General features: G+C 45.0%; 2 protein-coding genes across 2 annotated transcripts; one reads left to right on the top strand and one right to left on the bottom strand.

Moving 5' to 3' along the window:
- Nucleotides 1-1,345: 1,345 nt before the first annotated feature.
- LOC123424799 lies at nucleotides 1,346-4,024 on the bottom strand. Its single transcript, XM_045108494.1, has 4 exons — nucleotides 3,764-4,024; nucleotides 2,423-3,316; nucleotides 2,193-2,348; nucleotides 1,346-1,968 (listed from the first exon to the last, which is right to left on the bottom strand). Exons 1-4 carry the CDS (start codon nucleotides 3,830-3,832, stop codon nucleotides 1,564-1,566), a joined length of 1,524 nt encoding a protein of 507 aa, XP_044964429.1. The 5' UTR covers nucleotides 3,833-4,024; the 3' UTR covers nucleotides 1,346-1,563.
- Nucleotides 4,025-4,058: 34 nt separating this feature from the next.
- On the top strand, nucleotides 4,059-8,260 carry LOC123424800 (signal recognition particle 54 kDa protein 2). The gene is made up of 9 exons (XM_045108495.1): nucleotides 4,059-4,687; nucleotides 4,824-4,923; nucleotides 5,548-5,701; nucleotides 5,782-5,932; nucleotides 6,015-6,163; nucleotides 6,573-6,673; nucleotides 6,749-6,906; nucleotides 7,550-7,664; nucleotides 7,751-8,260. Exons 1-9 carry the CDS (start codon nucleotides 4,457-4,459, stop codon nucleotides 8,083-8,085), a joined length of 1,494 nt encoding a protein of 497 aa, XP_044964430.1. The 5' UTR covers nucleotides 4,059-4,456; the 3' UTR covers nucleotides 8,086-8,260.
- Nucleotides 8,261-14,272: the final 6,012 nt, after the last annotated feature.

The following is a 14,272-nucleotide window of genomic DNA, read 5'->3' as shown; positions in this document are numbered from 1 at the left end:
ACGTGGTGCCGGAGCAAGCGGCGGCACTCCGGCTGCTGCTCCGCTCGTCTAATCCCCGGCGTCTCGCATGTGGAGGATGTGGACACATGTCGGTTTCGTGGGATAGCCCACAAATCCCACGTAACTTTGACACAGTACCGCGGGCGTCCACGTACGCAAATTAGTGGGCTTGGGATGTGGGCGTCGTGGGCAACCCACGTCCACTTGCAGTCTGAGGTTGAGACGAAGAGATAAGGTTGGAGAGGTGGACACGCGTCCACGTAATGGGAAGGTAGGGGCCACACGATCACCGAAGATCCGACGGCGTCAGACACGGCTTATGGATAAATAGTAATCAGTCGGATGAAATCAAGCGTTTTTCATAGAATATTGTATGTATTCTCTCACTAATAAGTTTCTAGCAACACGTGGGGCATACAATCTTACAGCAGTACGCTGATATATCAAAGTAATATTTTTCACATACAGACCAGATAGCACACATCAACTGTATTTTTTACGTACAACTAATGTATTAATCATAGATATGCTTGTACAAATTATACATATGTTTTGTACGGCTTTTACACGCACAGACCAGATTACATGAGGAAGAAAATATTGGAGCTTAAATATACATGTGCATCATCCATTAAAAATATTGGAGCTTAAATATACATTGTTTTTTTTTTACCGGAAATGCCTATTGGAGCTCGGGCTTCATGGAGCCCTTTGTTTTTGAAAAAATCAAAATTTTAAATTTCTGTTTTAAGAAAACCTGAAATTTTTTTGCAAGTGCACAAGGAAGAAATGTATATATATGCAAATATTCAGGATGGAATACCTAAAGATTCGATCTGTGCAAAAAGAACAAATTCATGAACTTTTAGGATGAATAGTATCATATGTTAAAAAGCCATAAATTTGTTTTTTTTGCACAGACCTCGTTTCAACATATTTTGTTCTAAAAATCTACACACATGTGTGTTATGCCTTCATGTATATCCATATTTTTTTCAGATTTTTTTGAAATGTAAAAGTACAAATTTTGATGAATTTTGGGATTTTTCAAAAACAGGGCTCCATGGAGCCCGAGCTGCAAAACGCCCCACTCGTTTTTTACCACATTCAAAATATATAGTTACACAATGCACTAGGGGCAAAATGCTCTTTTCGCCACATACTTAACACCATTAGTGTCTAAAATGGATGGAAGTGTCATATAAGGAACAAAAAATATTTTAGGTGTCAAATAAAGAAGAAATTTTTATTTTGGGCCAAATAGGGAAGCAAATTTTAAGAAAGGGCCAAATAAGGAATTCTCCCAACAAAATCCAATATAACATCACAAAGCTTGGTTCAAAAGTTTAACTCGATAACTGAATGAATTTTCGATTCAGACAAAGTATCACAATTTAATTATCCAAGGCGTTGCAACTAGAAAAGCAGATCAAACAAGAAAACCCGCCATGAGCCATGTGAGATCAAGCATATGCAGACCATTTCTTCTGGACTAACTAATCCAACCGATGCATCAAATAATATACTGCCTCAACAGCCTTCAGCTATCTTCCAAGGAAAACACTAGAGCATCCTAGCACGATGTTCAGCCCTTATTACAGGAGTTATCTGGAAGTGGATTGTGGCAGGCGACTCGATGCCCCAGGTCAATCGCTTCCCCTCCAAATGCCTCCCCATAACCGTCTCCGGGAACTTTATCAGCCTAGGAGGCATCACATTACGGCACTTGTTACATGCCAGTCTATTATACAGGTACACATCCTGTAGATTCACCGCTGCTTTCATGACACACCTGACATGATTCACCATGTAGTCTAGAGACTCAAAGCAGAAGATGATGAGCTTGGCCAGCCGGTGGTGCTTGAAGTGTGACGCAGGTGGTTTCCACTCGACGCCCTTGTTCTCACTAAACAAGTTCGCCCTCCTCTTCTCCTTATCCATATGCATTTCACAAGGATGATCCATTACCTACACCCATGGGACAAACCAAAATGGGACAGGTTAATTTTGCTGGCTGACATTTGTACTCTAAGTGAAGCACAGGCATGCAAGAATGCAATGGAGATGGGTAGGGCAACACCTCAAACCAAAAAAGAATAGAACAAGATTAGGTAACAACATACATAGTAAAGGTAGAGCTGCCCTTCAAAGAACGAAAGAAATAATTGAACAAGCTATAGGTACAAACATACCTTCATGTAGAGCTCCTCCACGGACGGCGCCGCTTCCAAAATGAACATTGTCCAGGTAAGATCATACCCTTCAGGAATGTCAACTAGATTGACAATCCTTAGTTGGTGGAGCACAGATGCCAGCCTTTTGGTCAGGCACTCCGGTTGAACCCAAATCTGCAACGATAAGGACATCATAGGATGAGTAAAGAAAAAGTAAAGACCAGAACAAAGCAATCCCTCCGGCGTACCTTTTCAAATCTAAAACACAACCTCAGGTCTCGAACAGAGGACCCGTAAAGAAACGTACTTAACTTGACCATCTTGTGCCAACTAAGATGAACAGTTGCAAGACTCAGAACCTCGAGCAATGGGACATAGCCAAATGATAGTGGCGGTTCTTTGTAAGCCGTCCAATACTCAAACACCAATCGGGTGAGTTTGGGAACCATTGTGAGGTTGATCAGGCCAAAACGGCAATTGACAATGCTGAGCTCACTGAGTTGTGTGTGTTCAACATCGAGAATCAAACCCTCCGTGCGGCAATAGTGGAAATCCAAATATTTTAATTGCTTGCAAGTGACGAGGATGTTGGAGACAATGACAGATTCACGAAATGTCAAATTCTGCAGGCAGAGGCGTGTGAGACCAGCAAACGCATTGAGGCACTCATTGAAAAATGACACAAACCGTGTCCCATATTTCTCCATATCATCAAAAGTGCACTCTTGTCTCTCCTTCTCTGTCAAAACAGTGAATTCCACTTTCTCAATCTTATGTGTTGCCATGGCATTGCCAACAGTACGCCCAATGGATATGGGGGCATCATCTTTCAAGTAGAACGTCGTGCTCAACAGGTCGATGGTGCATCCACCCAGATCCCTGTGTGCCAGTACGCTCTCTGTCGCTTTGACCACAGCTGCATTGGACCTCTGAAACAATTCATTATTGGACATGCTGGTTTTAGTTTTTGAGGGCCGTAGGTCCCGAGCACTGATTGTAAGCCGTGGGAGCATGTCAGGAAGCTGACTCCACCGTCTGGAGAGGACCTTGGTTTTCACAGCGGCTCGCGCTTTAAGTCGGTCCAGAATGTTGACAAGGATGTCGTTTGGCAAGCTGCTGATCCTATCATCTTGATTGTCTTTCTGCATTTGGAACCGAAAGAAATCAGTATTGATAGTCTCAAAAGTGCAAGTTTGATAGCCCCATATATAGAATTTGTCTACTGTGGCGGAGATGCGGCTTTGATCTAATTTATGATGACACAAATTTGATTAATTTTTTTCTTTCCAAAAAACAAGTACTCCCTCCGTTCCTAAATATAAGTCTTTTAAGAGATTTCACTAAAAGTCTACATACGAAGCAAAATGAGTGAATCTACACTTTAAAATATGTCTATATACATCCGTATGTAGTCTACTAGTAAAATCTCCAGAAAGACTTATATTTAGGAACGGAGGGAGTATATCTCTATAGGCTCAAAGACGCATTTCTGTACCAAAAACTAAAAATTTGATAAGACTCGAAAGATTGAATTTTGATGCTATCAGGAAGATAAGATATTCCGAGGAAGGAGAGGACAAGAGGCTCACCTCCATGGGTTCGGCGGGTTCGGCCACCGATCTAGCAGCCGGCCGCCGGCGACGAGATCTGATCCCCATAGCCCGACTTGCTGGTCTGCCTCAAAACTGTTGTCTAGGGAGTTGTTGCTCGTCTCCTCTTAAACCTGGAGGGTACCGCGGTGCCGCCAGCCCAGATATATACTGTAGTATGCTACTCCGTATCCGTGTATAGCTGCTATGGAAACTCTCGTCTAAATATCGAAGATTCTATGTATACAAATACGAGGAGGAATCCGGAAGCGGACTTGCCTCTGATTGTAGCCCGGGAAGGACTCCTTTGATTGCGGATTGAGATTTGAAACGGGAAGCGCTTCGATTGCGGACTGCGGATTGCCGGTTGCAGCTCGGAACGGAGCTGCTGCTGCTTCGATTGGGGGCTGCAGCTCCCGAAGGGGGAGCAGCTTATTTGGGCGCCTCTTCTCAAGCACCGCTGGATCCAAATTCGAGGCCTACGACGGACACGGCGACGGCGACGGCGCACGGCAGGCGGCGGCGCATAACTCACCTCCGATCCCCTTTCCTCTCTGCCTTTTTTCTCCACCATCGCCCCCGGCCGGTTCTCCCCCATCCCCTCCCATCCTCTCCTCTCCCAGATCGCGCCGCTAACCGCCGCCGGAACTCCACCCCGCCGACGAGGTCCGACCCCCAGGGGGATCAGCCAAGATGGTGCTCGCGCAGCTGGGCGGGAGCATCTCCCGCGCGCTCGCGCAGATGAGCAACGCCACGGTGATCGACGAGAAGGTGCTCGGGGAGTGCCTCAACGAGATCTCCCGCGCGCTGCTGCAGTCCGACGTCCAGTTCAAGATGGTCCGCGACATGCAGACCAACATCAGGAAGATCGTCAACCTCGAGACCCTCGCCGCCGGCACCAACAAGCGACGCATCATACAGCAGGTCCCCCCGCTACCTAGCTATTCGCCCCCCCCCCCCCCCTCTACGCCAATTCGATTTCGATCCAGGGAGGCGCGCGCCCGGGGGAACCGTGCGGTAGGAGGCTGATGCCCTCCCCTTTTTTCTTTTCGTGTTGCAGGCCGTCTTCACGGAGCTCTGCAACATGCTCGATCCAGGCAAGCCGGCCTTCACCCCCAAGAAGGGCAAGCCCAGCGTCGTCATGTTCGTCGGGTTGCAAGGTCAGTCTGACTAATGGAAAAGCAACCTCGCTTGCTTGCTCTGTTTTTCTTCTGTACACGTATTGCTGAATCCCAATCGCTTCACATGATTGCTTGTAGCTGTATAGATATCTACCAGTCTTGTTGAATTGAGGTAAATTTAGGCTATTATTGGGAGTAGAATTGTGGTCAGGGTCAACAATTACCTACCACTAATAAATAGAAGCAGACCTTGTTTAGTTTATTGCTGTAATCTTTTCCTCTATCCATGTGCTTCAGTAGTGAATTGTGATGACAAGCAACTATAGTAAGAGGAATATGAATCGGTATTATACTCAACTGTCTTCTCAATTCTATCTTGAGAAGAATGGCGAGGTACATAAATTGTTCCGTGGATAACTTATAATGACCCAGGCATTTCAGGAGGTAGTTGTAGGTGTTATATCTAATGCCTTGAGAATTGTCACCATCTCCTGCTTCATTTTCCTAGTTATTCGGTCTTGCGAGATATCTGCATTTCCATGTCCTAGTTTTGACAAGTCAAAACAACCATTGCTTTGTTCATTATCGTTTTCCTTCTCTTTTATATAGTTGCAATGTACCGTTAATTTTTTATGTTCACTGAATAATGATATATGTCTGTAGGTTCTGGAAAAACTACTACCTGTACCAAATACGCATATTATCATCAGCGGAAGGGATTCAAACCATCATTGGTTTGTGCCGATACATTTCGAGCTGGTGCTTTTGATCAGTTGAAACAGAATGCAACCAAGGCTAAGATACCTTTTTACGGAAGGTTCTCTATATTGACAGGTTTACTATGGATTAAAAGCTTATCTCCGAAATTTGCACTAAATAAAATTCCCGTCTTTGCAGCTACATGGAATCAGATCCTGTGAAAATTGCTGTTGAGGGTCTAGAAAGGTTCAGGAAAGAGAATTCTGATCTCATCATTATTGATACGAGTGGACGCCATAAGCAGGAGGCTGCACTCTTTGAGGAAATGCGTCAAGTTGCCGAAGCAACGGTATTTATACTGTCATAGTCTCCCAGCATACTGTTCTTTTAATGTTGAGAATTTCACCCACCTTTTTATGGTTCTTCCGCAGAAACCAGACCTGGTGATATTTGTGATGGATGGCAGCATTGGTCAGGCTGCATTTGATCAGGCACAGGCGTTTAAACAAAGTGCTTCTGTTGGTGCTGTGATTATTACAAAATTGGATGGTCATGCAAAAGGAGGCGGTGCACTAAGCGCGTTAGTGTTTCTCTATATTTTTCTTGCCCCTCCTATGCTATTTCCTGTGTTGTGTATTTTTGTTGCTTGTGTAGGATCTGATTTTCCAAAAACCGTTCGCTTGCTTAGTTTGCTCTATTGGTAACATATCATCAATGTTTTTCTAGTTCAGCAGGAAAATGCCACTTGGTTTAGAATTTATTTCGTTTCCTACATGACTGCTCATACTTTTAGTATCTGTGAACAGATAAAATAGTATATTTGCTCAGCTGTATTCTCGAAACTGGCTTTAGTTTTTATTATATTTTGTGTTTTACAGATAGGTGAAGATACCTTTTTTAGAGGAAACATGCGAAAAAAATTCTGTTGAAAAAAGCAGGTGTAGAAATCAGAGGAACCTTTGTTGACATCCTTGCCTCATTTTTCTCAGGGTTGCAGCTACAAAAAGCCCAGTGATATTTATTGGAACTGGAGAACATATTGATGAATTTGAGATTTTTGATGTGAAACCATTTGTCAGCCGGCTGCTAGGTTGGCAACTACGCTTAATACTGTTTGTAACTTGGCGAGTCTTCTTTCTAGTTTACCTAACGATGTATTTGGCAGGTATGGGTGACTTGTCTGGCTTAATGGACAAGATCCAGGATGTTATGCCTGCTGATCAACAACCTGAGCTTCTGGCAAAGCTGGCTGAAGGAACCTTCACTCTCAGACTTCTGTATGAGCAATTTCAAAATCTTCTGAAAATGGGTCCAATTGGCCAGGTTAACTATTTATGACCCCCTCCGTTCCAAAATATAACGCGTATTACTACCTCCGTCCCGGTGTATAAGTCATTCGCGTAGTTCTAGGTCGGCAATTTAACTATTTAAATATGGATCATATGTGACAAGAAATATATATTTTAAAACTACATCCGTGTAGAAATCTAGTGCTATATTTTTTATGACATATAACACATATTTAATTCCTCAAACCGGTGACCTAGAACTACGCGAATGACTTATACACCGGGACGGAGGGAGTAGTTTTTTCAGAAGTCAACTTGTGCATGTTTGATCAAGTTCTTAGAAAAAAGTATTACTATCTGTAATACCAAATTTGTATCATTGGATCCATCATGAAAAGTATTTTCATATTTTATTTATTTAGCATCGCGGACGTATTTTGTACTATCATCTTGGTCAAACATACATATGTTTGACTAGCACATAAACTGATGCACCGTATGTTCTGGAACTGATGGGGTAGTATTAATCACATAACATCTGATTAACTTTCGTATGATACATTGTATGGAGTGTTTGGTTTCAGATGTAACTATCCAACAACGTAAGCAAGATTCCACAACTGGCTATTCTTCTGTGATATCATTTGTTTAAGCATGCATTGTCTATTATCTTGCAGGTATTCTCCATGTTGCCTGGATTTAGTTCAGAGTTGATGCCAAAAGGACACGAGAAAGAAGGCCAAGCAAAGATTAAGCGGTACATGACGATCATGGACTCCATGACAGCTGCAGGTGAGCTAAGCTAAGATTAAGGCTTTCCTTTGTGTAACACAGGAGCGACGTTCTGAAACTTACCCCACCCCTTGTCTACTTTGCAGAGCTCGACAGCACAAACCCGAAGCTGATGACAGAGTCTCGAATCATCCGGATCGCTCGAGGGTCTGGCAGGCAAATCAGAGACGTGACGGACATGCTGGAAGAGTACAAGCGGCTAGCCAAGATGTGGAGCAAGATGAAGGGGCTAAAGATGCCGAAGAACGGAAAGATGAGCGATCTGTCCCAGAACCTGAACATCCAGCAGATGACCAAAGCCCTCCCGCCCCAAGTGCTGAAGCAGATGGGCGGCATGGGCGGCCTGCAGGCCCTGATGAAGCAGATGGGCGGCAAGGACATGAGCAAAATGCTCGGTGGCATGGGGCTGGGTGGTGATTAGCCTGGCAAATGTAGGTAGTCTCCTCCGGGCATAGGTGGTGGTGTGTGCTTGCTGCGATGTGGAATTTGCTATATTTTTATAGATATCTAAAGATTTCCATCCTGACAAAGATTGTTCCCAACTACTTACAACTTTATTTCGAATTTCAATGGAAATAAGGCCCTGTTTGGTGTCACTCCGCTCCACAGCTGGGAGCGGACGGAGCGGTAGTTCAATTTTCTGAAGCGAGCAAACAGCTGCTCTGCAGATCATAGGAGAGGTGGATTATCGAACAGGTCTGAAGTAATTAACCAACATCTACTAGGTCATCAAATCTACAGGCATAACTTTTGTGATTTTGTCTCGTCTGTCCCTCTCTTGGTATCCTTATTTTATGGATTACTAGCAAACGTGCCGGAAGAACAAAAAAAAATAGAGTATTCCACATAGGTTCATGTCCTGTACTTCAAACATGACATCCCATTTTGAAAATAGTAGCACAATGGTCAAGCTTCGCTATTTTTCTAATCAAGTTTCATATACGAGATGATTAATTTGGGGCTAAAAATTGGATGATATGAATTATTTTTTAGATGCATTTGAATCTGGTAAAATAAGAAGGGAAAGGATCAACATGGCTACTGGGCCGAATTGCACTCAATGCTGCCCATCTGTTATCCACCACTCGGCTAATGGTCATGCTTCACTATTTTTCTGATAAGTTTCATATATGGAATGATTAGTTTGGGGCTAAACATTGGAAGATATGTTTCTTTAATAAAGTTTCATATATGCCATGAGTTTGTGGCTAAAAATTTAGACGGTATGATTTTTCAAATGCATTTGAATCTGTTTTTTAAGTGAAATGATCAACAATGGCTATTTTTCTGATCAAGTTTCATACTCTCTTTACAGAGGGAGTACATGGCATGATTAATCCGGGGCTAAAAATTGGAAGATATGATTTTTAAATAAAGTTTCATATATGACATGATTAATTTGGGGCTAAAAATGGAAGATGTTACTTTTTAAATGCATTTGAATCTGGCAAAAAAAAGTGAAAGGATCAACTGTGGCGACTAGGGCAAATTTCACTCAATGCAACCCATCCATTATCCATACTACGGCTAGAGAAAAAGGGATGGAGGTGTGATTCGATCTTAGTGACGGTGTGCTGGACTAGGGGTACTAGCCTAGTTGGCCCACGCTCCTTAGATTGGACCGATGGCCCGTCATTCTTCTCAAGATGGACTTCGGAGGTTGTACGACGTGGCGTTGTCAATTCTGCATCTACTGAAGGCTTGAAGTATGCTTCAAGACTTCTCTTGCCACCTCCATGCCAAGATACCGACCTTGTAACCCTAGATACCCTATCTGGCGTGTATATAAGACATAGGGTTTAGCCCGTATAGACGACATCCACACAACATCATTCACCTAGCCTTTGGGTCAGAACACAACTTATAATCTCGAGGTAGATCAAACTCGTACACGATACTTCATCATCAATATAAAAAAGAGCAGGACGTAGGATTTTACCTCCATCAAGAGGGCCCGAACCTGGGTAAACACCGTCTCCTCATTCTTGTTACCATCCGTTCGAGATCGACAACTCGGAACCCCCTACCCCGAGGTCTGTCGGTTTTCACACTGACAATGGTGCTTTCATTGAGAATTCTGATGTGAGATCGACAGAAGGATTGATGGCTCATGTGCAGATCAACTGCAACAACGGCTACGGGAATGTTGACGTACCCGACCAACTTTTCATGTTCGGCAACATGATCTTCTACGTCGACTCGACTAGCCATCTAGCGTCTGTCGAGAACTGCACCCCGGATCAGATCGGGACCTTTGGAGGCGTGGAATACACTACGGATTCCCGCGGAGAACTCATCATGTCGGGCTGGATGCCCGACCGGGTGGAGGGGCTACCCAGCACCGCAGGATCGCCTCCTGAACCGATCTCTTTCGAGGACATCGGGCAGGAAATCATGGTGTCACCGGAGAACCTTGATGTATCGACTCCGGGCGATCTTCCGTCGAACCTCGGCGCGTACCGAGGCCTGGTCCCTATTTCTAAAGCTACGTTGGATATCGAGCCAACCCCGGCACAGGATATAGAATCACCATTGGACCCCCTTCACGCCAAAAACATGCCAAGCTATACACCTGGCACGCTTCGAGTCAGCCCCGCTTATAGCCAAGCAATGGACCCTAAAGAACTATCTCACCTGAACGAGATTCACGATCGTATCGAGAGCATGTCTATCTCGGATGGCAAGACTTGGGTTTATGACAAGATCGGACTTAAAGTCGATGATCGGGAAATTTATGTCCCACCTACCACCCACCTAGTCACCACGGTCGACAAATTAACCAAAGTGCTAGACTACGACGAGGCCACAGACATGGATGAAGATGCCGATGGCCCCCACACGACACACTTTGCCCCTCATAAACACTGGTAAGTGGACTGCAACATCCACCTATGATGTCTACATGGTGGATACCCCTAACTCCCGTCCAAGACGCCGGCATAGACGCCGAAGGGGCAACAATGGGGAGCCCAATGGCAACAACTCCACAACTGATGACAGCGAGGCAAGAGCCGATGACGTTGATAACACTCGAGAGGACCCTCGAGCCTCCCTAGTACAAAACGACAATCCCTAAGAAAATCCCGAGGACTTGGATCCTGACGACCTTTTTGAAGGGGTTGACGACAATTACATGTCAGAGTCTGAGGAAGATAAGAGTCTTGGTATCGAGGACTATATCGTTCCCGGAGACCTCTTCGAACAAGAGCGCTTCCGGCGGTGCCCCGTCGCCACCACTTGAAGCATGAAACGCAAGCAGCAACAGTTGCAAGCGAATACGGATGCACTAAATGAAAAGTGGGTTGAAGTACTCTCGGTCGAACAAGATCTTGAAGATCGATGTTGTAGCGCACCAAAATCATACTCACATAGGCGTCTGCTGCCAGAGTTCAAGGAAGAACTAGACACTAACGCGCCTGACCGACCCCTAGAGGTCGGGATGGGCCAATGCGAGAAAACCTCACTACCAGACCGGCTCTACGCCGTCATGGAAGACCCCGTGGAATACCTATATCATCACGACGTTCAACGTCACATTGAGGCAAACCGAGCGCCTCCTAGGTCCATCTATGGCTCAAGAGGATGCGCACCAGCCGGGACCGACGGTTATGATGCCTGGTTAGAAATGAACGGTTGTGCCCGAGATCAAGCCTACACACAGCTCTCCCCCGACCTCCGACGGGATACTATCCGGTTTCGAGGTCCAGCCCACCCAATGTGCTTTACAAACAGGGTAATGGATCATCAATTTCCAGAATGGTTTAAGCCCATAAATATAGAATCATACGATGGCACTACAAAACCAGCAGTGTGGATCAAATATTTCCTTCTCCACATACACATGGCTAACGGAGATGATCTCCACGTCATCAAATATTTGCCACTCAAGCTAAAGGGGACGTCTAGGCACTGGATTAACAACATGCCTCCTCAATTTATTGGTAGTTGGGTAGGCCTTCAAGATGCCTTTAGGGAAAATTTCCAAGGCACTTACGTACGACCTTCGGAAGGTGACGACCTCAGTCATGTCACCTAGTAGCGAGGTGAATCTGCTCGAAGTTCTAGAACGGGTTCCTTAGAAAAAAGAATCAGATCATAGACTACTCCAACGGTGAATCCATCACTGCATTCAAAAATAACATCCAAAATGAATGGCTTGCCCGCCAGCTCGGCCAAGACAAGCCAAGGACCATGGCAACCCTCACTTTGCTGATGATCCAATTTTGAGTGGGAGAAGACAGTTGGCTCACGTGAAGCACTCACGATGGTGAGGCGGGCACTTCGGAGACACGAGGCGCCAATGGAAAGCCTCGACGCAATAAAAACAAGCGCATGCATAAAAATGGCGAGAGCGACACAGTGGATGTCGCAGTCAATGCAAGGTTCACTAGACCTAGATCCGTACAGAAAAGGAAACCCTTTAAAGGGAATAAGGATGGACCTAACCATCTAGATAGGATCCTGGATCGACCGTGTCGAATCTATGACACTCGGGACAAAACAACAACCTACACCAATAGGAATTGTTTGGTCTTCAAACAAGCTGGCAAGGTAACAGCTGAAAGGACATGGATGTCGCCTAGAGGGGGGGGGTGAATAGGCGCTTTAAAATAATTACGGTTTAGGCTTGAACAAATGCGGAATAAAACTAACGTTTAATTTGTCAAGCACAAAACCTAAAACAACTAGGCTCAACTATGTGCACCAATAAGTTATGCTAAGCAAGATAAACAACTAAGTGATAGCAAGATATATGACAAGAAACAATATGGCTATCACAAAGTAAAGTGCATAAGTAAAGGGTTCGGGTAAGAGATAACCGAGGCACGCAGACACGATGATGTATCCCGAAGTTCACACCCTTGCGGATGCTAATCTCCGTTGGAGCGGTGTGGAGGCACAATGCTCCCCAAGATGCCACTAAGGCCACCGTAATCTCCTCACGCCCTCGCACAATGCAAGATGTCGTGATTACACTAAGGGACCCTTGAGGGCGGTCACTGAACCCGTACAAACATGGTTGGGGTAATCTCCACAACTTAATTGGAGGTTCCCAACAACACCACAAAGCTTCACCACAATGGCATATGGCTTCGAGGTGACCACAAATGCTCGGGACAATCTCCACAACTTAATTGGAGACCCCGACGCTTGCCCGGAGCTTCACATCACAATTATTGAGCTCCGAGGCACCACCAAGCTTCTAGGGGTACCAAGTACCCAAAGGTAATAAGCTTCTCAACTTCTCACTTCCACGTATCACCGTGGAGAACTCAAACCGATGCACCAAATGCAATGACAAGGGCACACGGAGTGCCCAAATCCTTCTCTCCCAAATCCCACCAAAGCAACTAATGCTAGGGAGGAAAATGAGAGGAAGAATGAAGAAGAACACGAAGAACTCCAAGATCTAGACCCAATGGGTTCCCCTCACTTAGAGGAGAAAGTGATTGGTGGAAATGTGGATCTAGATCTCCTTTCTCTTTTCCCTCAAGAACTAGCAAGAATCATTGGAAGGATTGAGAGTTAGCAAGCTCGAAGAAGGTCAACAATGGGAGAAGAACACGAGCTAAAGAGATAAGGTTCAATGGGGAAGAAGACACCCTTTTATAGGTGGGGACAAATCCAACCATTATGCTTCACAGCCCGCACAGAGCGGTACTACCGCTCGGTAGGTTCACCAACCATGCCGAGGCCAAAAAGGATGCGAAAAATAGTCCGGCGGAGCAGTACTACCGCTCCTGGAGCAGTATTAAAAAATTACTACCGCTCCGGGGGCGGTACTACCGCTACACGAGCGGTACTACCGGTGGCACTAGGAGCGGTACTACCGGTGGATACTAAAACTGCTCTAACTTTTGCATACGGACTCTGAATTCAACGAAACCAAGTTTGTTGGAAAGCTAACGACATGGGCTAACACAATCTTGATATAAATATCAATAAGAAGCAAGTGAGAAAAGTCCCATAAGAAAATGGTGAGAACCCTTCTTCGAATAAGACCGGTAAAAACTCCCAACATCGAAAACATCATAGAAGATGCATATGGACTCCGTTTTCGATGAACTCGAGCTTGTCATGAAGATGACCATAAGCTCTAAAAATCACAAAGAGAAACACCAAACAAGAACCAAGAAGTATGATGCAAGGATGCAAATGGTTTGAGCTCTCAACGAATGATACGATCAAGCTACTCACTTGAGAGCCCTCCTTGACAGTACGACAATCTATCCTAAAATAGAAAACCTATCAAGGGAAAACCTATACCTTGCACCTCGTCCTCTTGAGCTAGATGATGATGATCTTGGATCCCTCAAGATGGACCACCTTTCTTGATTGCGTTGGCTTGATGAAGGCTAGTTGATTGCTCCCCCATACACACTATGGGTGAGCCGCTCTTCAGCATATCTTCACAAGTCCATTGCCACCATCCTCCACCACTTGACATCATCCTCCGTGGGTTGTATGAGATCTTCCTTTTGAAGCAAGCCCATGGAAACACACCTAACTCCACATAGAACTCTCACGAAGACCATGGGTTAGTACACAAATACGTAATGGACAATGCTTACCGTACCATGGGATCACTTGATCTCTCTCGGTACATC

The sequence above is a fragment of the Hordeum vulgare genome, chromosome 2H (genome assembly GCF_904849725.1).
Source record: "Hordeum vulgare subsp. vulgare chromosome 2H, MorexV3_pseudomolecules_assembly, whole genome shotgun sequence".
NCBI lineage: Eukaryota > Viridiplantae > Streptophyta > Magnoliopsida > Poales > Poaceae > Hordeum > Hordeum vulgare.
This window is presented reverse-complemented; position numbering and strand designations above follow the sequence as displayed.

Bases quoted from the DNA above. Each gene is read 5' to 3' on its own strand.
- LOC123424800 (XM_045108495.1), top strand. From the start codon at position 4,457: ATGGTGCTCGCGCAGCTGGGCGGGAGCATCTCCCGCGCGCTCGCGCAG. The intron at 4,688-4,823 runs GTCCCCCCGCTA...TTCGTGTTGCAG, and splicing joins AGCGACGCATCATACAGCAG to GCCGTCTTCACGGAGCTCTG. The intron at 5,933-6,014 runs GTATTTATACTG...GTTCTTCCGCAG, and splicing joins GTCAAGTTGCCGAAGCAACG to AAACCAGACCTGGTGATATT.
- LOC123424799 (XM_045108494.1), bottom strand. From the start codon at position 3,832: ATGGGGATCAGATCTCGTCGCCGGCGGCCGGCTGCTAGATCGGTGGCC. The intron at 3,317-3,763 runs GTGAGCCTCTTG...TTCCAAATGCAG, and splicing joins AACCCGCCGAACCCATGGAG to AAAGACAATCAAGATGATAG. The intron at 2,349-2,422 runs GTACGCCGGAGG...TTATCGTTGCAG, and splicing joins TGTGTTTTAGATTTGAAAAG to ATTTGGGTTCAACCGGAGTG.